Source organism: Doryrhamphus excisus, chromosome 5 (assembly GCF_030265055.1).
Source record: "Doryrhamphus excisus isolate RoL2022-K1 chromosome 5, RoL_Dexc_1.0, whole genome shotgun sequence".
Classification (NCBI taxonomy): domain Eukaryota; kingdom Metazoa; phylum Chordata; class Actinopteri; order Syngnathiformes; family Syngnathidae; genus Doryrhamphus; species Doryrhamphus excisus.
Genome location: NC_080470.1, coordinates 24,373,387 through 24,396,664, shown reverse-complemented (window position 1 = coordinate 24,396,664; position 23,278 = coordinate 24,373,387). Strand labels below are relative to the sequence as shown.

Genomic DNA, 23,278 nt, shown 5'->3' with positions numbered 1-23,278 from the left:
AAATTTAATGGTGGCCTAAAACAGTTGAGTATCTCTACTAAATATGTCCAAAAGTGGGAGTGGTATATCCTAGTTCTTGTTCGTTATTTGTTTTGTTTTTTTAAACATCTACTACATTCATTCATATCATGTGCATCTCCAGGGGGTTAAGCCCCCCCATCCTCAGAATCTAGTGACGCCCCTGCCTCCAACACACTTCTCTTCTGTTGATACGGTCTGCAATCTATTGAGACATGACTGATACATTGCAATAGTTACACAATCCTGTTTCATACATTTTAAGTGTACTGTTAAGCCCAGAGTGTCCGTCTCTCATTCTGTTGTGATGTCTTCTTCTCTCCAGTTCCTGCTGGTCCTTCTTGCGTGATTTACTCTTTTTGAATGGTATATGTTCTTTCCTTGCATATACATGTCCCAACTCATTACCATCCACTCCTGAATGTGCTGGCACCCATACTAGATACATTTCTTTGGCTAATCTAAAAAACTACATCAGGTCTGGATTCCGAATTCCCATTTCTGTTATCTGCTATAAGAACTGTACTTATCTGTCTATATCTCACTCCAATACAAAGTATACCCCGCTTCCTCAACAAATATGGACTTTATTCTTCAGTTTTGATAAAAACTAAAACACTCATCAATGAATAAATATGTCTGTACACAGGCAGTCACAGGACACCCCTCTGGTCCTCGTGGGAGCGCTGGTGGAAGACGAAGGAGATAGCTGCATCCCAGGAAGCCTTCAACACTTGGTCCCTCAGGCCCTTCTTGTCAAAACAGTGGTTCCACTGGGAGAGGTCGCTGGTGCAGTCGGACTCAGCTGGAGGGGCACGGACTTGGATGCCGTTGACGCAGCGGCGACAGCGAAATCTAATGGAGCCATGCACAGAGGGAAGACGTGGTGAGTTGAAATACCATTGGAGTACTGCAAAGCTACGGTTTTGTTTAGGTGTTCCATCTTCAGAACCAAATGATACATAATAATTCCTTTTATGTATTCCAAAACGGCTTTGGATCTCTAAAGTAAAGTTCTGCAAAACATGTGATCCTTACTTGTCGTGTGTGTCGCTGGCGGTCTCCTCATTGAGTGCAAAGAGTTCTCGCAGTTCGCCCAACGAGAAGTGGCGCTCCACATCCTGCTCCTCGTCCACCACACAGCTGCTCAAGGCTTTCTTGTGGGCCTGCCTCTGCAAGATCTTCTCTTCGATGGTGCCGGTCTGTGGTCAGGCATGAGCATAGGCGTGGCATGAGCGTGGCGACTGTAGCAAATGTGAGACGTGTGCTACTCACAGACAGCAGCCTGTAGATGTAGCACGTCTTCTTCTGGCCGTCTCTCCACACCCGTGCCATGGCCTGCTCGTCGTTGGCCGGATTCCAGTCGGGATCGAACATCACCAAGCGGTTGGCGCCGATTAGATTCAGGCCACAGCCTCCTGCCTTGCTGCTCAGCATGAAGATGAATTCTGGGTTCTAGAAGATACGGATGGATTCAACTTGCGCTCAAGGTCTCTCGTTGGCGCTTCACGCAGCTTTGAACTTACTGACGGACTGTTGAACCGCTCCACAATCTTGGCCCGTTTCTTGATTGACATGGTGCCGTCCAGTCGGACATACGGGTACCTGCGAGACAGCAGCAGGGCGGATGAAGTAGCAATCCTACCTCAGGCCCAAAGACATGATGGGTCCCTCCCAAAATGGCACCTTCTAGAATGGCACAGCTTCTCAAAGATGTCCAGTGTTTGAGTGTAGTTGGAGACGAGAACCACCTTGTCGCTGGTGGTCGTCCTGGTCATGGCAAGAATGTAGTCCAGGACTAGCATTTTCCCTGGAGCAAAGCAGGCAGGCTGAACACTGCATCTCCCTCAAACAGCGACTTCATAGCTTTTTGCTTTCTTACCTGACAGCTGAGGCTCCACACATTTAATGGAGTAGCCGGGCGGGAAAAGATCCAGAGCACCTTCAAAACCTTCCTCACCCTCCAGGCACTTGTCATAGATGAGAGCAGGGTCTGACACACAAATATCACTTGTAGAAATGTAGACAACAACATTATCACATGTAGAAAACAAGCCCATTGCATCCCACAATTCCCACAACAACCGAAGAAGGAAAGAGCTCAAGCTGAACTTAAATGCTGTACAAAAATGTGGAATTATGTGAAAAGTGGAAAATAGTTGGAATGGCTAGGATGTTTTGATGCTAGAATGGGTTGACAAATGTGAGAATATGTTTTTAATATTTATGGAAATTGTTCCCAGGAAACTTGTTTTTTTTTTGGAATGAGGAAACTGAATGTTTTGATGCTGAAATTGTTTAAATCATTTAAGAAATGTAGAAATACTTACAATTGTCAAGACCTGAATGAGCTGAATGTTATCATCTTGGAACGGTTTCTTACAATTGAGAAAATTGTCCAATAATTTCCAATGGGAATTCTGTTGTGGAAATTGTGGAATTATGGTAAATGTGATTTTTTTTATTTTGGAATGTGAGAAAGGGGCGGCACGGTGGTCTAGGGGTTAGCGCGCAGACCTCAAAGCTAGGAGACCAGGGTTCAATCCCACCCTCGGGCATCTCTGTGTGGAGTACTCGGGTACTCCGGTTTCCTCCCACATTCCAAAAACATGCTAGGTTGATTGGCGACTCCAAATTGTCCATAGGTATGAATGTGAGTGTGAATGGTTGTTTGTCTATATGTGCCCTGTGATTGGCTGGCCACCAGTCCAGGGTGTACCCCGCCTTACGCCCGAAGACAGCTGGGATAGGCTCCAGCACCCCCCGCGACCCTCGTGAGGAAAAGCGGTAGAAAATGAATGAATGAATGAATGGAATGTGAGAAAATGAATGCACTGATGCTGGAAGTGTGTTAACAAATGTGGAAAAATGTCGTTCATTTCAATCAGATGGTTATGTCCTGTGCAAGTCCTGGAAAACTGGGATTTTTTGGAATATGGAAAATAGCCTAAATGTTTTGATATTTGTGTGGTTTGGAGCATTTGAGAAATGTGTAAGTGGTCAGAATTCTTAAGATCAGAAGGATTGCATGTTATGGAAAATACAGAATTTTGGGGATGTGGAATACCGTTAGTCTGAATGTCCCAAATGAGCTGAATGTTTTTAAGATTTGAGCTGGTAGAGAAATGTGAAAAATGGGACCTGTCCATTCATTTTCAATAGGCATTCTGTCACAGAAAAAGTGAAATTCCTGTGTGAATAGATAGCTGGCGTGTCTCCAACGATATGTATTTTAGATTTTCAAGATCAGACGTCTTACGATTGCAGAGTTTCTTGAGCGAAGTGATGGACGACAGCGAGGAGACGCTGATCTTGTCTCCTTGTAGGGCTTCGACAGGCTTGGCCTGCCTCAGGAAGCGCTTGTAGAGCTCTGTCTGCAGAGGGGTCAGTCTGCGGGGAAAGTCATCATGTCTTTAGTACACGCCACACGTTTGGATACACTGACTCAACACAAGTCCAGCCTACCTGCAACAGACCACCTGTTCTATCTTGACAGGCAGATACTTGGACAGGATGTCAGACGTTCTCCTGATTAAACACCTGAGGAGATGCAGCAGGTGGTTAATTCGACATGATGTTGAGATTTTCCCTTCACAAAGGAAGCTACCTGTTGACGATGCTGATCAGCTCCTTGAGCTTGTCCTCTCCTGTTTGTCTGTCTTTATCGCTGGCGTCAGCGTCCCGACCCTTCAGGATGGGAATTTCAAAGCGTTTCTTGAACTCCTGAGCTGTGCCTGTTATCATGGAATGTTAAAATGTGACTTAAAGGGGGCCTATTATGCAAATGTTTCGACCCTTTGTATTGAGTTGTGGTCTCTATAGAGCAGCTACACACAATAATCAGCACAGAGAACTTTCTACATCTTCTAGAATCTGCATCTATTCCAGCTGTAGTATATCCTTTGATTTGTGCTTCATGCCAAAACGGTCTGTTTTAATTTATTCCCCCCACGGCCCGCCTCTGGGCATGCCCACTCCGCTGAGATCGGTTACTTACCCAAAGTCAGAAAAGTGGGAAGAGCATAATAGGTCCCCGTTAAAGCACTTCTTGTGCAGACTGCAAAAGTTTTACCATGGAGAAAGTTTGATTCTGGAACAGACTACTTCTATTTCTATTTTTCCAAATCCCAAAGGATTGTGTTCTAATGCTGTTCTGTTGGACAGCGACAAAAGGCTGCTTACCAAGGATGCCAGCGTTAACAAAGTGGACCAGGCTGAAGTACTCCAGCAGGTCGTTCTGGATGGGTGTGCCTGATATCAGCACTCTCCTTTGGGCTCTCATGGCGTTGAGAGCTTGGTACGTCTGGTTGTCAGAGTTCTTGAGGCGATGGCCCTGCAGTGAGTCAAAAACGCATGCAAGCATGACTGTGTGTTGTGCTGAACACTTGGTCAAACTGCACAACTACCTCGTCGCAGATGATGAGACCAACTTGGCCTTTGTGCAGAACCTCTGCATGCAGCCGAAACGTCTCATATGAGATGATGAGTATGGGGGTTGGTACTCTGAGGCCACGCTGGGAGATGAAGTTCACTAGAAGGCACAAAAGTAGACACATGGATAAGGGACAACCACTATAGCTTGTCAAGCCAACTTTCCATCAACAGTAAAAAGTAGAGGATGCAACTTTTCCTAGAAGCACACAGAAGGCTTGCATCTTATTAGTGAGCACTTCACCTTTGCTAAAGCACCCCTTGCATCCAATTACCAAGTTTCCCGTCAATGTCGTTCTTGGAGCCTCCATCTATTGCCACCGGCGCCACGCATCCTCCCAGCCACTTTGCCACCTCATTGAACCAGTTGCGAACCAGACTTGACGGCGACACCACGATGGCCTTGTCTATCTCCGGCTTGGCGTCTGCACTTTGGCGAAGCAGCGTCCACACGAGAGTAATACACTGCAAGGTCTTGCCCAGGCCCATCTCGTCAGCCATGATGCAGCCGTACGAGCCCGGAATGCGTCTGCCCGTCACACAGTCCCACAGGAACTTCACCCCCTGGATGTGATAGGACTTATTATAGAGTTCCTGGATTCCTGCCTTGGCCTTGTAAAATGGAACACCAGGCATTTACCTCTCTCTGGTGGGGTCTGAGCACCTTGCCTAAGACGGGATCCACAACAACGTGGACGGGAAGTTTGTCCCTGCACAAAAAAAAGGAAAGCTTCATAAACAAGCTAAAGCTACTGTATAAGACAAAAAACAAGACATTCCCTTAGATTGTGATGAAGTGCGGCCTGGGGGTCATTTGTGGTGTATGGATTGCTTTTTAATCGCGGCAAAATTAAACAAAAAAAAAAAAAAACCTACTAAATGCCTAATCATCCATTCATACAATGAGGAATCACAGCATCGCTTTCGTTCTTTTGAGTAACTTTTTTCCTCCATTTTGTCTTCTGAGCGTGATGCAGAATCGTCTTCGTGTCAACGCGTCAATGAAAAGGAAAGTTAGGCTGAAAAGAGGACTTGGACATGGTGAAATGCTCAAAAAGTGGTGAAACGGCAGTCAACTTAGGCTGCAGCCAGCCTCTCAAACGCCATCGTGAACAATAAATGAGGTATCTTTGAACATGTGAAAGGATCTACTCCTGACATGGACAGTTATAATGAATCCCAAAAAGCCCCGTCTCTCCCGCCCTTGGAAAGCCTCATCCAATATACAAGACAACTACAGGGATGAAAGAAATTGTGGACGACTTAGTTGCTAATTCTAACTAACTAACGTTTATGTTCCAAGTTCCAACTTATGTCGTCAACCTACTTGTCCGCTTTGAGCTGCTCATGGGCGCTGAGCGACTGGGGCTCAAACAGAACCAAGGCGTCATCTGCAAACGGATCATGAAGGGCTCGCCTCACGCCTGCGCGCTTTAGTCCAAGCGCTCGGATTCCCAGCGAGCCTGTGGAAGAAGACGTTGAGAATCAGCTGAAGGTGTTTCGGACCAGAAGATGAGGAGACGAAGCTTACCAGTGTAATTGTGGATGGGAACTTTAAACGGCTTGGAGAGGATCCTGCGAATGAATTCCTCCTGCGGGAGACATTTGTGACATTTAGACTCACAACCTCCAGTCAAGTTAACCATAGCCGTTTTTGCGCTCACGTGCTTGTCGGCGTCTGCGCACTCGGGCCGAGAATTCAGCTGCGTCAGCGGCTTCCTGAATGGAGATATGTGACTTTCTCGCATTGCTTGCTCACTTTTGCTTCTTTTCTCCTATCAATGGTAACATAATAGGTACTCTGTGAATGTTACTTGGGAACTAATGTTGAAATAAAATACACACACAGCAAATAGTACTTAAACAGGCTTCAGTAGATTGTGATGTTCAATTTTTATAAATATAACATAAGAATGTATAACCATATTCCTTCATATACTGTCAAAAACGATTTGCAAGAAATTGTAATAATTAATGATGCAAAAGAGGCATCATTATTAAGTACACTGATTATATATTGGTGAAATAATGCAGTTAATAAACAGTTGAAGAGAGCTCAAATAATAATAGCGATTTAAAAAATGATAAATAGACGCTAACTCACCGCTATGCACGTCCACTCTTCATCATCATCATCCTCCGTTTGCTTCCGTTTGGCGACCTGACTCGGAGCCAAACTCCTTCTCTGTGTTTCCACAATGCAAAGGTTACAAACAATGCCTCGTTCCGGAGCACCATAAAGGTAAATAATAGGTCAGGTTTATTTTGCTAGCTCACCATGTCTGCCGGTGCCTCGAAGCTGTTGTTTGCTTCTACGTTAGCCCGCTAGTATCATGTAGCATCGCGTACACAATACACCAGTGCGGTGTTTAACACACCAAAGGTACCGTTATGAACTTTGACGTCACTTTAGAAGCTTTGAATGAGTAACTGAAGTAAATATTAATTAACGTGTGGCGGTTGTTACCATCGTACCGTCAAACTGCGCGCTAAAGTGCTAAACTACGGCAACCGCAAAGGGAAAACACCTCTTTTTGATTTGCTGATTAACGTGTAGGTACTGTATTTTTGCGCCAGATTCCGGTGAAACAACATATCTGACACGTTTTCATTATGTATATATCAGCTTCATTTTAAACGCGACCTTCAATACATATTCTATTTATTTGTTATATTTGTGGTGGTATGAATGGTATAGCCAAGAACCTTCCCCTCCTTTATATCGAAATGGAACCGTTCGCCCAATCGTAACGTTTGACGTCAGTGAACCAGGAAGTAGAAACAAACTAAGCACTTTCTACTGTTAATCAGTATCAGTTAATCTACTGTTAATATAAATATGTATATATATATATATATATTATATATATATATATTACAATGACTTTTAGAATTGTTGACAGTCTCATTCTTAACCTGTTTGCATTTTTAAATGAGACATCAGGCAAAGCTGCTTGGTTTTTAGCTAGACTGTCCCCTAGATGGCGATATTGTCCTTTACATTTACTGTGTGATATTAAGGACAAAGAAAAGAGTAATTGAGCGCATGGAAGAGACATATGTTGAATAGTGTTTTTAATTACTACAAAAAAGAAACAGGATGGCCGTGTCTCAATTCAGACACATTGTAGAAATACAAACACGAAGGCCATAACAATTGTACAATATTTTACTGTGTACAAAAACAGTGGTTAGAATGCATCATAGATGAAATAACTCTGTCCATGACAATAATATTTGCAGATTAAACATCTAACTCATAATCATCATCTAACACAGATTACTCACTTACTTACTTACTCCCTCCCTTTTATTATTCCTTTACCAATGTGAGTGACTGCCTCACCACTAATTGCATTCCTGTGTCAACTTAACAGTCCATAAACTACAACTTTATGCATGTCTACACATGATCATTAAAGCGAGCATCACAGTCCATTAAGATAACAATTCACATAAGGATTTTAGGAAATGACTGTCAATGTGAGAAGAAAAACTGACTTTGGCCTTGTTCTGCATTTTATAAAAGTGATCTTTATTACTCATAAATATCCTCAGATGATGTTTAATGAGAATGAAGAATAAATAGAATAATTTAAACAATAAATATCTTATATCTATGTACAGTAAGGCAACATGATGCAGAGCATCTCAAAGCAGCACTTTACATGTCACCTTCCCTTTAAGACTTTTTATGAAAGGAGGAGAAAATGGTGCTGATGAATCAATGTTTACAGCCACCTTAAACACAAATTTTCACCTTTTGGATGATGGCTATGTTTCCTTAAATGTTACTTAACGTAAACTGTTTTGGTGTTTAATAGGATTGTAGTGTTATGCGAGAAATGCAATTCACTTTAATGGAGGCAAAAATAGAAAAAGGAGAACATTGTGAAACAAACTAAAATGTGACATTCAGATAATATTCCTGAGGTTTTGTAACTTTACTAAGTCAAACTTTTTCTGTGAGCTTTTCCAGTCACAAAAAAAGTAATAGTAACAAGGTAAAAACCTATTCTTGTGGCGTTATGTGACCACCACTAAGACATACACTCGAATATTCATAGCCTGATATTAAACATACATGTTCTTACTCTTACCAAGAATACATACATGATAACCATTCATGCATCTATATACTGGATATATTATCACAAGTCCAAGTCATGTTTGGATCAAACAAGACTTAAACACAGTCAAAGAATGCTTTGTTTGAAAAGACGAAATGCTTGTTAATGGTATCATGTCTCTGTGCATCTAAAATTAAAGTACGTGTTGAAAAGCCGTCACTGTGAACGACGCTTGGCTCACATCTATATTTGTAATGGCATCCCACAACACGCTGTTGACAGAGATGTAAACAAGGACGATGCAGCTACTGTGGCATGTACTTTACATACATGGAGGTCATCATGGTGTGTGTTTGTGTGTATTGAAGCCACACTGTGTTGTGGAGCTGCCCCGGAAGCAAGGTAGACTTGTGTCACATGATGAGAGCAACATTTGGTCTTACGAAGACCATCCTAAATCCACACGGAAGGAAATGTGTTTGCATGCCAAAGCATTTGGTCGGGAATGCGGTCGAACAACCTTGAGCGCCACGGTCCTTTTGGCTGGCTCAGGCTGTTCTGCAGGGGAAGGCCCTTTCCTGTTCCCAGTGCACAAAGCAAGGTCCCTAAAGGCATGTGTGGAGTTTGCTGTGGAAGAACTGGAGAACAAGTACATCAGTGACCTCTAGCTGTCCCAATACTTTTGTCCATGCTGTGTGAAGTCAGAAGGCTAACTTGGACGTAATGTCTGTGGAGCAAACATGCAGGCCGGTAAAGTTCCAGATAAGGTGGGTGTGAAGCATCCATGGTTGCCATGCCAACCAAACATGTGAAAGCATCACAACCTCAGCAATAAAGTGTGTGTGTGGGGGGGGGGGGCATCCTTCAAAGAAATATTGGCTGAAGACCTGCTTAGGATGTCCCCTTGTCTGAGGATCTTTCAGTTCAAGCAAGCTGTTCTAAATCCAGGCTGGCAGCAGACAATCCTCATGGTGCCATGGCTGCTTTATGGAGGTATCTGGCCCCCCTCCAGGAGCAACAAGGAAACCCTCGCCAGCTTCCGAGAGGAGCTCAAGTGTACCTCAGCGTGCAACTCTTGAAGCAGCCTTTGTGAGTCCCGCACTCTGCTCTCTCGGGTGGTAAAGGTTGCTGGTTCCATCCTCAGCTCACTCACTGTAGGAAGTCGCTCCTAATTAAAACATTCCTTCCATGGACACCGTCACCAAACACAACACTGTAGAAGCGTCTACTGCCTCGTCAGCCCACACAGCTGCAGTTGGCCGCAGAGAGCCACTTGATGGTCTGCCACATGGTGTGGGCATCCATGAAGGACACGGTCTCGTAGCGTGTGGGTCGACAGCACGGTTGGCTGCTGACCTTGCGCCCCGAGACGCTCCCCTGGGCCACCAGGGCCCTGAGTGCCAGGTCGTAGTTCCTGCGGGCGCCGTGACACGAGCCCACACAGTACTTGAAGAGGATGATCTCGTCCGAGTCGTAGCCCAGGCCGAGGTCGCGCACTCGCATTTGCCTCTTCTCCACGCGGCAGTCGCCGCTGCTCTTGGTCCTCTTACGCTTCCTCCTGGAAGCTCTGCTCACGTCTGTGTCATGATGTGAACGCCGCCACCTGCTCTGATGCGGGACATCCTCTTCCTGCAGCAGCGTCCATTCTTCTAGAACATACAACACACGTTCTTTGATGGATGGCATGCACACAGCAAAGTATGGCGGGCATGGGCAACTGGTGGCTCAATTCGATTAGAAAAATGTTCAAAAATAAAAGCTGAAAATGATTGTAATTACTGTCTCTCACCAGCAGGGGCGCCTGGTATGAGACGCTGAGATGTTGCTTTATAAAGACAAGATGAGCATGGTAAGTTGGTAGAATTATTTTTTTTTTAAGGCAGGATGGGAAACTGTGTACTTATTTATTGACATTACTGACAATGAAAGACTTCAACTTGAGGTGCCACTACAACACAAGCCATAAAGACAAGTCGTATCCTGACCTACTTATTGATTTCAGGTAATGCTTTCCTAAATACCTCATCACTGCATGGATTATGTTTCATTTCTTTTCCTTCGCCAATGCCAGAGGCTATTCTTCTTCCAAAGACAGGAAAATGAAGACAGAATTAGTTGTATAGCAAGTTCATGTCGGAAAGCCAAAAATATGAACATAAAACATGTATTTATAGTTTTACAATTATAGTTTGACATGTAGAAAACAATTCAAAATACATACAAATGATTGATGAAAAGGATAAATGAACATTTCTGGTTACTTTTACCTTCATTGAAGACCTGATTCTTGATGGCTGTTCCCAAAGACAGTGTGGCAGCGAGATCAACCACCACCGCTTTCCTGTTTTTGCCAAGTTCATTCTTCAGTTCATTACTGTTTCTCAAATCAACAAATAACATTGCAAGTGCCAGCATTTTGATAAAGAAGGTGAGAAACACTCATGAATTCAAGAAATAACTCATGGCAAAAAAAAAGAAAATGGCGGGGGTTGATTTGGCTGCCACATGGTGTCTTGGGAACACCTTATCTTCACACTGTGAAGATAAACGTAACCTTAAATGTTCATCTCATTTATAATTGTTTTATGTGCATAAAACGATAAAAATGTGATTTGTGTTGACATTGTAGACGTGCCATGTAGCTGCCAGCTGCCATTTTGTTAGCTTACTAATTGCATGGTAACATGGAAGGATGTTTTCTGAATAGTACAATTAGACTCACTCAGTGTTCTGACAACATGGCAAGACGTGTATATTTGTACCATATTTTCCGGACTAGAAGTCGCCCCTAGTATAAGTCGCTCCTGCCCAAAATGTACAATGAAGAAGAAAAACAAACATAAGTCGCACTGGTCTATAAGTCGGATTTTAGGGGGGAAATTTATTTTATAAAATCAGAGACCAAGAACAGACATTCCTTCTTCGTTGATGTTTTCATTGTAATTTTCAGTGCTACAGGAGTAGCACTCTAGGACAAGCTTATAGGCCGGAAAATAGAGTATAATGTGTATAACTTGGGTATAGTGATGATGATTATCCATTCTTATTAATATAACATATAGCAAGAGTCCCTTTGCCCCCGGCAGGAGGGTACTCGGGGTTGAAAAGGTTAAGAGCGATTCATTTAACAATTTGTTTATTATTGGACCGCATCATCTTGTTGACAGACTTCAGCTTCCGGACCTACGACTGACTCTGCCCTGCACTTTCTCTTCAAGTCGTGCGGCGTTCCCCACGGGAACGATAATTACAATTGCAGAACGCTGGCCGAGGTGCTTGTCAGTTCATGCCTCCGTGTTTACCACAGGAACACTTGTAATCATGAGGGAGAAATGCATAGAAATGTTCCCCGGGCAAAGAACTCCTCACTCGGGTAATTCAGCCACGTTGAGACACGCCACACACACACACGCACACACACACACACACATGCACACAACACAGCAGTGACTGTAGTTACACACAAATATTTCACGTTACGGTTCAACGGCAGAACTTTCAAATAACTGTGACTGTACAACAACAAACATTACGAGAAATTCCAATTGAAATTATTTTGTTTTTTTTACGTTTGTCTCACATAGCCATGTTATCGAGGGCTCTGACAATTTTTTGCGACTTTTTTTTGTGCAGCCCTAATGTGACCCATGATTGACATGATACATTATATAAGTCGTATGTACAGTAGCTGTTGTATTGCATGTCATTATCATCATCAATAGCACACGTATGTAGTGCTTTAATGGTAAGTTTGTTATGTTAATGAACAGGAGTATTTATTTATAATGTCCTACATTTTATGCTTGTTATTAAACTGCTTCATCATAGGCCATTGAGGAGGACTAGTGCTTCTACAGTGGTACTCGGTTTTCGTTATTAATTCGTTCTTCATGTAAATCCAATGAATCTGTTCAGACGCCCAAAAATATTAACAAAAAATACATTTAATAGAAAATATTTTTTATTTTACATGTGAAATAATTTTATTTGATTTTATTGTCAAAAACGAGGTTTGACCATATTTCCTAGCAAACGAGTCAATCAGCTCTCTGGATGGATGGCGTGACAGGATTAATTATTTTTACCCTGGCTCCAGTGACCAAGGCCACGCTCGGCCTTGAAAGTGTCCGGGCCGACTTCCACAGACTATATTTGTCACTCAGCAGTGACAAGATACTACTTTCATGCAGCACATTGTAGCTGTTAGCTTAGCATCAGGATGGAGGGACCCTCAGGGCACCGTTGACAACACACGTGTGCACAAGTACACGTGTACTAAGGAGAGAAGGAGAGAAGCTGGAAGCCTACCTAAGACTTCTGGCCAGAGAGGGTCAACATCCTCTTCAGGGTTGTGTGCAGGAGGCCAGGAGGGATGCCTGAGGACACGCTGCAGGTCCAGATGGGTCTCTGGACTGTCCTCCTCTGACAACACGTCCTCCACCAGCGCCAGCAACGCTGCCATGAGCCACAGCATCACCTGACCACAAGAGACCGTGGTGCGTTTAAATCATTTCCCCACAAAAGACTTCTAAATACAACAAGCCAGTGTAACCTAACAGATGACTGATAAGTCCAGCATCAAAGTTTTCTGCTTTGGAACCAGATCACAAGTGTGAACACACCCTAGTACTAACATACCCAACTCTCATTTCATCATAAAAACTGGCAAAACGCTTGCCATTTTCAGCCCATCTTGACAAGTACTATTATTATTAACATGCTACATTGAATGTGATCTAAATAAATGTGACAAAAAAAATATCAGACGTGGCCAATAGATGACTGCATGTGCAAAGATGGGTAATGAAACTTGGTTCCATACTAGTACTGGTGCCGATTTTAGCAGTAACAGTCTGACAAAGAACACTAGTCTCATCACACAACAACTTAACACTCAAAAGCTATAACTGAGAAATATACAAACAAGTACCAATATGAGTTTAAAATAGCTTAAATGAATGCTTTGCTCAGATGCAATGCATTACGGGAAAACTTTCAAATCGTTTTTTAAACCTGTATTGATCCCCCTCCTCCCCCGCGGGACCTGACTCCAGGGTTAGGCCCCGGTATCCCACATCCGGGCAAGGTGCGGTGTCTCCTCTTGCTTAGCAGCCAATATGTTTATTTTTTGTTCATCAATGTTACCTTTTATGTTGTTTAAATGTTGTAGTTTGGTATATATTACCAAGCGTGACGAGCATTTATCTGGCTGTTCAGCGTAACTCTTCATATAGTGTTTGCTGATGTTTAGCATGACATACTATACATAGTGGAAAGTGCCGCCTCCTGCGGCGGCCTCCTGTGCCTTTACTTAATTGTCACCTGACACTTTGCGACCGTACGGGATTGGTTAATATTTTAGCATGACTGTTGAAATGAGCTCCTGTGCAGTGCGGAAACTGACCCCAGGAAGCTCTTTTCAGTTTGCATGTGTGTACGGATGCTTTCATGTAGTACTGCAAACATCCATTTGAAGGACAGTTTAGCTTCATATTGCTGCCAGACTTTGCTCACCTTCCAGTGCGTCAGGCGATGCTGACTGTGTGACGCCTTCTGCATCCAACACGATTGTCCATCTAAAAGAAAAAATGACAAAGGCAGAGTGCTTCTTTCACCAGCAGCAGACAAACAAGTCGCCGGTATTAGCAAGTATTCATAGTATTCATTCATGACATGACATTGTTCTTTTTTTATTTGTCCAAATGCCCATTTTGGCAGCAAATTAGTCCAAAGTGTATTGCGCCCTCTGCTGGTTGTCGCCAAGTCATAGGAGTGTAACAATACATCATTATTGCTAAGCAGGACAGCAACATAACTGCTATCTAGTGGCACAGAATTACAACTGACTTCCTGTTCAGTGCAAAGTAAGCTTAAGTAAAAGTAAAGTAAGTAAGAAATGTATTGCAAACAACCGTTAAATCAAAATAGGCTGTTCATCAGCTCATCAAAAGTTTAAGATCACAGCCCAAAATGACCTGAACACCCCCTAAAATCGGAATCAAATGTTCCGAAAAAGGACTCGGTAATGAGTAGCTGCACCGTTATTATTCATCACCATATGGGCATGCTTGCTGCCACTGTTTCCAGGAGGTGCTCCAGGTGGTGAAGATGGCTTCATGGAGGGTATCCACTGACTGGAAATGATTTTTGTAAACTTTCCTTAGCATCCATCCCCAAATGTTCTCAATTGGATTTAGATCAGGGGAACACACGGGATGGTCCAAAAGAGTGAAGTTATTCCTCTGGAAGAAGTCCTCCACACAGATGAGGGCCTTCAGTCATGAACGTCCGCAACATCTCCACATATGTAGCCATCTCAACTTGATACCCCTGCACAACCTGAAGCTCCATTGAAGGACAAAGTCCCCCAGATTTTGATGGAGCCCCCTCCTCAGGTGGGATCTCCATTGGGAGCCATCAGGACCACCAAGGTCACATTTTTTCCTCATCAGAGAAAAGTGCAAATTCCACACCAATCAGATCCTCCGGCTCAGGGCATGTGATATTTTATTGGGTCTACCACTTGACTTTCTTTTCCATGACCGTCAGGATCTTTGAAGAGGTTTCAGATGACTGCTTTACCGCGTCCAACCTCAGCAGCAATGATGCATTGCGAGAGTTACAACAATCTGACCGTGTTCAAGGACTGAAAGCTTTTTTTCTGCCTTTGCCATGAAGAGATCATGACAGAAAATGACATTGAGTCCAAATTTTTGCCAACATTTTAAAGGCTGTGGTCTTAAACTTTGGATCAGCTGATGAAGAGCCTATTTCACTTTAATGCTTCTTTGCAATACATTGCTTACTTAGAACCTCCTTAAGATACAACAGTGCAAAATGTAAATTTCTTCCAAAAGAGCATTAAATATCAAATGAAAACAGAAAAATAAAAATATGCACCAATGGAGGAAATCCATGTCAACAAACATAATATCAAGTTTTGGTTTCGTTTATGTTGACAACTACTCATGTTGTTGTTCCCTTACCATACCAAAAATGAACTGAACTGTCAACGTAAAGGGTTATGCTCATTTTTAGCCCTTTTTATTGAGTTGTGGACTCCTATAGAGCAGCTACACACAATAACATGCACAGAAATCTTTCTAGATCGTCTATATTCTGTACCTGTTTGTGCAGCATTTCCATGCATTTCCTGCTTCTGGCCCAAACCGTCTAATTATTTAAATTTAATTCATCCACACACGGTCAAACTCCCAAGTGCTCCCAAGGACATTTACTGAGTGCAGGAAATCTGCAGCCCATATAAGGAAGTCTGGATCCCATTGATGTCACAAAACTCGATGTTCCAAAAAGCTCAACTTTTTTAAGGCCTCACTTCCAAATGCGCAAAGTTCATTATCTGAAAATGTTGCCATCGTTTAACACGACAATACAACATTCTAACAATATTTATAGGTCAAACATAGTGGAAAAATCATATACCGTACTGTGATTATGACATAATGTTACACACCCACTACTAAGTAGTGACCAATTGATGGATTTACAACATGCAACATTGCCTTTTAAAGGATAATTGATGCACGGTACCCACACATCGTCTTTTAAGCTATTTAATTTCCCTTTTGGCCAACATAATCAACTTATTGTGTCATTTTGGCAATTGTTGTTCCTTAAGTCATGTGAATAAACTTAAAAATGACTTATAAGAGTCCCATTTTTCACCCAACTTCCTCTCTATGACAGTCTTTCCAACTTGATAGAGTGGAACAATAAATGACCCGTATGTCTAAAACATACAAGGCTGCATGCTGGGGTTGTCTTGAGAAATACATTGCAACATTTAACCCTTCAAAATAATCAAGTGTGTAACATTTAAGTCAGTCTGTTTGACGCTATCACGTCATGCAGGCCACTTCATTAGGTACACCCGCACAACTTTGCCCTGTGACGTAAAAAGAACCTTAGAACGTTCTAGTCGTTCTTACCTGTGCTGACTTTGCCAGTCCCGCCGATCATGGACGCACTGATGCACGCACGCTCCTCGGCTCGAGTGTGCGCACACTTCTATCCCGTGGCCGCGCGGTCCTCGTGGCCGCGCAGGCGCTGCTGCAAGGCGCTCGTGCTCGCGGAACCGCGCAGGTGTGTGCAGACGTGCAGATATGCGCATGCGTGGCGTCCTGTTCTAGTCGCCGGTGGGGTTGGGCGAAACTAACTTTTTACAGCAAAGTTTTCAGGATGGATGATATTGCCTTTAGTTCGTTGATCGTCATTATAAGCGGAATAACACACAAGAAACTATTATAGCTCTCAATCAAACCATATTTGTTCCAAAGACCAATAACGTATTCCTTGATTTTGTAAACTATATATAAATATATACAATATATGACACATAAAAGAAAAAACACAGACATTTGGCTGATTATTTACCCTTGGTAGCTATACCATCAATATTTGTAGGAGTAATAGTAGTAGGATCCTTACCACATTGTCTTTTTAACCAGTACGTCTTACTTCTCTTTGAACATTTAACGTGTAAATACTCCCTACATTTTTCAACTTGGTTAATTTTGGTACAAAAAATACAGAACATAAAACTGCTTTACTGATTTCTTTACTGGGGTTTCTAGGTGTGGTAACCATGGTAACAAAGCTGTGTTGTGTTTGTCCAGGGGAGTGCAACAAAGTCGTCCATAGAGTCAAAGACAAGATGGACCACTGCATGCGGAGGTCAGTGAGGCACCACCATGACGTAGCTTTGTGGTCATTTGAAACCTCCATGATGATTATGACGTTGGGTACAGTTGGTCTACGTGCTGGATGGAATGTTCCTCTGTGAAATGAAATATTAGTCATGTCAGGACAAACAGACTGAGACAACATCTGTCCCGGCTCCTTTTGACATCAAAAAGCATCTCATCAAGATGGACTCCACTCAAAGTCCAGCAAAATCTTTTCAAGTCCTCTCCTGATTGTTGCTACAAGCCTAAAATCCTCAGGAGGATCCTTCTATGGGCAGCGTCGCTGGAGCGTGACCCCACCCGCCCCGCTTGAAAGGCCCGTTTCATGATGAGGCCACGGGGGCATCGAGGTGGCCTCTCTCAAAAAAGAACTGCCAATCCAAACAGATGCGATACAAGAAACAGTAGAAATGTCCGGAAAGTCGTTGACTCTAGTTTTGGACCACAGCAAACGACAAGTACATCTGATTATTAGCGTACCTCATCCAAAACTACGAAAATCAAAGGGTCCGGGGGGCATGAAAACTCACCAAAGTTTTTGAGCGTGTCAGAATCAATTGATATTTCAGGGGTCTTGCACACAAACTCCTAAAACTCACTTATTAGCACGCCGTATGTATGACAAAAACTAGGCCCTGCCACCATTTTCACAGATTGTCACCACATTTGATGGCAAAACAGTCTGAGGGCCTATGTTCGCTATCAAATGGGAGGTTTTTCCCTTCTTGGGACTTTGATTAAATGAGCTCAAATAAAAAATATGGATGCTGGATGATGGGCGCTGACAAAATGTGAAACATTTTAGCCTCGAGCAAATGTACAAAATGTTGATAACTCCACTTTACAAGGGCAGATATTCATCATAGCATGCTATGCTGAAGCTATCTATGTATTGTCCACTTCCTGAATTAGTCCCAGTGACACCCAATGACAAAAGGAGTTGCGTGGTAAAAGGGGCCGTTAGTATTACTCTTTCTTGTTTGCTAATTGTATTTTTAGAATGTGCCGCCAATAAAAACACGCTCTAGATCAGGGGTCTCAAACTCAGTTTACTAGGGGGCCACTGGAGCTAGGGTCTGGGTGAGACTGGGCCGCATCAGGTTTTCCAAAAAAAACCCAACGCATTTATTAAAAACAAAAAAAATTAAAAAACTTTGCTTTGGTTCCAATTTTCTACAAGAAAAGCTCTGATAAAACATTCCACTGTTCTCAAATATCTTACTTTTTATTTTTCTACACAAAATAAGATGAAAAATAAATAAACAAATCAAGAATAAGGAAAATCAATCAATCAGTAATAAATAAATATAATAATAATAATAAAACGGCAAATAATAAAAACTTAAGAAACCACATATAGTTGGTGGGTAGACAAATGATTTTTTTCAGATTAAAATGAACAAAGCATTATTAGAGCCCTGTAGACATGACAAAACACGACTATAGTCACATTTATACTCTTTTTATTTACAACATATTGCGCAACTGCAGGGTCTTGTGACACATGCTAACTCGCAAACTAGAGAGCTAGCGACCTAAACGGTAGCCTTCAAGTTATTTCCTTTAAACTTAAATAGCCAAAAGCTTACCACTTCCACACGAATAGGGAGGATAACTATTAACAGTTATTTAACCTTTAACATGAACATGAATCAAACGTAATAATTCTTTCTGGGTACATGATACCATACAGCATCCATATCAAACATTAAACTTTCATATCAAGGCGGGGGCCTCAAACTAGTGTCCCGCGGGCCGCATGTTTGAGACCCCTGCTCTAGATTGTAAATGAACCCTGCGGTTAATCGTCAGGCTTGACTAGTCAGCCATTGTTGCTCTAAGTGGTGTGGGACAACTCTGAGCCTCGACACGTGTCCGGGTCGCGACCCCCAGCAGGGCGCCTCATGCCCAGTCTGACCGACCGGCTGACACCCACCCCGGTGGGTTGTTGACACAACAGCGACCCCCTGCTGGAGGGTCTAACAGTCTTGGAGGTGTAAGGAGGAGCACAGGAGCGGCGGGATGAAGGATTGCTTGTGTTTTACGTCCGTGCACTTAAAAGGAGAATAGAAGCAGCAGGAGTAACTTCAGTCGCACTGGGAGTACTGGGCTGTGTCTCAATTGATGGACATCCGGTAAAATGGTAACCTAACCACCCTCAATCATCACCATCTTGGTTATGTAGCAAAATGGGAGACACTAACTTGAGTGGTTGCAATTCACAAATATAAGAAGAGAAGAAGAAGAGGGAAAATATTGCGGTCGGCGACAAAAGTCATAGATTTTGGACAGCACTACACAAAATTTGCACCCTCAAGAATTAAGTACGCAGTGTACATACTGTAGTGTACTTATTGAAGTGTACTGACGGAAACATTCCATTTGACACACAGCACTGGTCTCTTTAGTTATAAATCTTTTGGTGACACTGAACACTTCATCAGCCTCCCGAAGGACATCATTAAGGCTTTCGTGCCAGCGCGACGATGGCGTGACATCATTTGAATTTTGCAGCTTTCCACTCGGCAGGATGATGTATTTGCAAGCGAGGGAATATCAGCTGCACAAACACACCATGAAGGATGTGGAGGAAATGGGATCTCAGGAGGGCCCGCACAGACCGCTACTGACCTCTTCTTAAAATTGCGGCTTTGCTAGCATGCTAGCTGGCTGTGACGCAGAGCACCGGTTTCAAAAGCTAACCTGTAATTAGAGGTCATAACATCCAGGGGGGCGGCACGGCGGTCGAGTGGTTATCACGCAGACCTCACAACTAGGAGACCAGGGTTCAATTCCACCCTCGGCCATCTCTGTGTGGAGTTTGCATGTTCTCCCCGTGCATGCGTACATTCCAAAAACATGCTAGGTTAATTGGCGACTCCAAATTGTCCATAGGTATGAATGTGAGTGTGAATGGTTGTTTGTCTATATGTGCCCTGTGATTGGCTGGCCACCAGTCCAGGGTATACCCCGCCTCTTGCCCAAAGACAGTTGGCATAGGCTCCAGCACCCCCGCGACCCTCGTGAGGAAAAGCGGTAGAAAATGAATGAATGAATGAACATCCAGGGGACCTGAACCCTCCATTGACTCGTTTATCACGTGATCATTCGCTTCCTCAGTCCATCACATTCCTGATCTCATCACTATCGACTTAGCTGTATCTCATATGAAATACTACCATGAGTACACATCAGTAATTATACTATGTACACAGCATGCTACGATTCTGAGGGAACTTTGACAGTGTAGTGATGTTAGTGCATCGCAGTATTTATTCGCACTCCAGTTTGTCCCTCCCCTTCCACTACGTAGCCACGATGGCAAGTAGTGAGGGTGGTAAGTGTCCAAAAAAACAATTTGAGGGGTGGTGAGAGCTAGTCTCACTCTGGACAAGAATGACCTCCACCAAGGCCCAACAACCTAGGGCTTTATTTTTCTGTGCCTTTCACACAGAAGCCAGATATAGAGTGGCATATTGCCGTGCACTTTCACACAGAAACATCCTGCCATCAGATGAGCAGATGCCAGTCTCATGGTGGACTTATTACATGTGTAGTTGGAGTAGAACCACTTTGAAAACATCCAATCCATTCAAGTCGGTGTCAGAACCATGAGAATGTTCGGCAGCAAACCAACATGAGAAGATCCGAGGAAGGAAGGCAGGCAACTTCTCCCAGACGACCGTGTGTGGTCTAAATGCATGGCTGCCGTGCTGGAGCATTCATCTCTGAGGAAAGTCACAAACATTGATGTGAGATATGTTCCAGTACCGCTTGGAGAGTCTGACCCAAAGTCACTTATGGAAACCACCTGGGTTCACATCAGCTATGATGCTGTGCATGTGGGGGTTTTGGGACTTGATGCCAAGAACCACAACATGAGAGATGTGTGGACCCAACTCCCTCGTTTGGACCATCATCTCCGCCTCCTATTGAAGGTTTATGCTCAGTTCAAGTGATACAGTACACTTTGTAATTTTGGCTAAAACACACTTACACTTGCCGGGAGAACACAACAACACAGAAACACGCAACATCGGGATTCTATCGTGCACATCACTGAAGCACCGTGCATCAGTGCGTCAGGGTTCTGAATCCTACCATTGTGGATGTTCTCAGGTGAGCGCGCCTCCTCTCCATCATGAAGTAGGACAATGATGGCGTGGTGCAACAGGCCGGGCTCGGGTTGCGACCCACATAAAAAATGCCCGTGAGCGTAGTGGAGACGGCCATCACCGGCGGAATGCAGCGGTCGCCCCTCCTCGTAAGGGCCACCTACAGAGAAGTGAGGCTCCTGTGTTTGTGTGTGCTGGGCCTGACAACATGTGCGGGTCAAGGAGCTTCTTTTATTAGAGGCCACCTGCTGCTGGGCTTTTTCTGGAACTTTCTCTGTGTCTGTTGTTCAGGGCACCGAGTCACGACCACGCCGCATTCCTGGCATGTTTTGCCTTTGACATAAACACGTCTGTTTACCTGCACGCCGTCCGCCATCATACTGACACTTTTATGGTCACTAAAGCAGCTGAAGATGATCCAGTGGATTGTTTGGATCCTCTTCAAGGTCACTTCCTGTTAGACTGCTGGATCATGCACACTTGAAGCAACTGTGTGCATTTAAAAATCAAATCATTTAATTCTTAATGAAATATATTATTAAATATTGCATTCATTTGCATTGTCACCTCTAATCCAAAGGATTATTTATTCATATATTTGTATATTTTGGTTTTTTTTTCAGCCATTCAGAGGTGTTTTGGATCATTGTCCTGCTGCAGAACCCAAGTTGGTTTCAGCTGAGGTCACCAACAGATGGCCGGACATTCTCCTTCAGGATTTTTTGGTAGACAGCAGAATTCATGGTTCCATTTATCACAGCAAGTCTTCCAGGTCCTGAAGCAGTAAAACAGCCCCAGACCATCACACTACCACCACCATATTTTACTATTGGTATGATGTTTGCATGTTCACCCTGTGTGAAGGTCCTCCAGTTTCCTCCCACTTTCCCAAAAAAATTGGCGACTCCAAATTGTCCATAGTTATGAAGTGAGTGTGTGTTTGTCTATATGTGCCCTGCGATTGGCTGGCCACCAGTCCAGGGTGTACCCCGCCTCTCGGCAGAAGTCATCCCCCAGGCTACCCCCGCAACATCAGTGAGGATAAGCAGCATAGAAAATGTATCGATGGATGGATGAATCTAATTATGACAAAAAATCAGGAAGGGGGCAAACACTTTTTCCACACCACTGTATATCTCAAAGTGGTCCCCCACATCTTTTTGATTTCCCGGTAAATTGGACATGATAAAATCCTTTTTAAAAAGTGACAGTATGACAGTAATGACAGCATGACAGTAAATGACAGTAAATGACAGTAAATGACAGTAAATAGAATGTGCTTACAGCGCCCTCTGTTGCTTCGGCATGCACTTGACATTTCAAAAGCCAATATTTGTGGAAAGGGATGCGTTGGTTCTTCAAATTACCCTAGAAGGCGTCGCTATTGTCACACCTGTGCTTTTGCTGTTTAACTGCAGGCCACTAGGAGGCACTAGTGTCCCAACTCAAACCTTTATTTTCTTTCTCCTCCACAATCTCTTGTACAACTTTCTAAAGCAAAAGTGAGAGGGAGTGCTCATGAAATCACCTTCATGGCATCATGTGAAGGTTCCTCCAGTGAGTCATGGCGGAGGAATGTGAGCGGCGGGAACACGACCCCAGGGAGCGCGTTCCCAGCCAGGAGTTTCCCGGGAGATGACTGGTGATTAACAAAACACACATTACAACAGAATAAAAGTGTCTGCAATTTCCCGCCGTGCTGCATTAGTCGTTATCGTCATCATCATCCTTCATAACTGCTCTGTGGAATGTTTAGGACACGTGAACTTGAAGCAACACGCTGCTCTAGCTACAGGCGCCATTTCATCGCTTGTGTCAATCATTGCTGTCACACATCTTCGAGGTGGAATCCTCACAAAATGACTGACTAAATGACTGACTACATGAGCATGGGTCAGAGGTCATTGATGGGATATCAACGAAGCAACTCAAGGAAAAT

The 23,278-nt window shown here is 43.5% G+C and overlaps 3 protein-coding genes across 3 annotated transcripts in view; 1 reads left to right on the top strand and 2 right to left on the bottom strand.

The window, feature by feature from the left end:
* arhgap39 (Rho GTPase activating protein 39) overlaps nucleotides 1-917 on the top strand; it is a 35,851-nt gene extending 34,934 nt beyond the window's left edge. The window contains exon 12 of the mRNA XM_058072473.1: nucleotides 668-917. The gene's annotated coding sequence lies outside the window, so the exon portion shown is untranslated. The remainder of the gene's footprint in view (nucleotides 1-667) is intronic.
* rad54l (RAD54 like) lies at nucleotides 590-7,172 on the bottom strand. The gene is made up of 18 exons (XM_058072474.1): nucleotides 6,727-7,172; nucleotides 6,554-6,634; nucleotides 6,114-6,224; nucleotides 5,981-6,041; nucleotides 5,777-5,912; nucleotides 5,090-5,159; nucleotides 4,725-5,013; nucleotides 4,425-4,549; nucleotides 4,201-4,351; nucleotides 3,626-3,752; nucleotides 3,484-3,558; nucleotides 3,278-3,408; nucleotides 1,901-2,011; nucleotides 1,705-1,828; nucleotides 1,545-1,623; nucleotides 1,294-1,473; nucleotides 1,057-1,220; nucleotides 590-873 (listed from the first exon to the last, which is right to left on the bottom strand). Exons 1-18 carry the CDS (start codon nucleotides 6,727-6,729, stop codon nucleotides 672-674), a joined length of 2,220 nt encoding a protein of 739 aa, XP_057928457.1. The 5' UTR covers nucleotides 6,730-7,172; the 3' UTR covers nucleotides 590-671.
* A 371-nt stretch (nucleotides 7,173-7,543) lies between these two features.
* Nucleotides 7,544-16,499, bottom strand: LOC131129464 (artemin). Its single transcript, XM_058073068.1, has 4 exons — nucleotides 16,469-16,499; nucleotides 14,034-14,095; nucleotides 12,828-12,996; nucleotides 7,544-10,168 (listed from the first exon to the last, which is right to left on the bottom strand). Exons 1-4 carry the CDS (start codon nucleotides 16,497-16,499, stop codon nucleotides 9,756-9,758), a joined length of 675 nt encoding a protein of 224 aa, XP_057929051.1. The 3' UTR covers nucleotides 7,544-9,755.
* Between the last annotated feature and the right edge of the window lie 6,779 nt (nucleotides 16,500-23,278).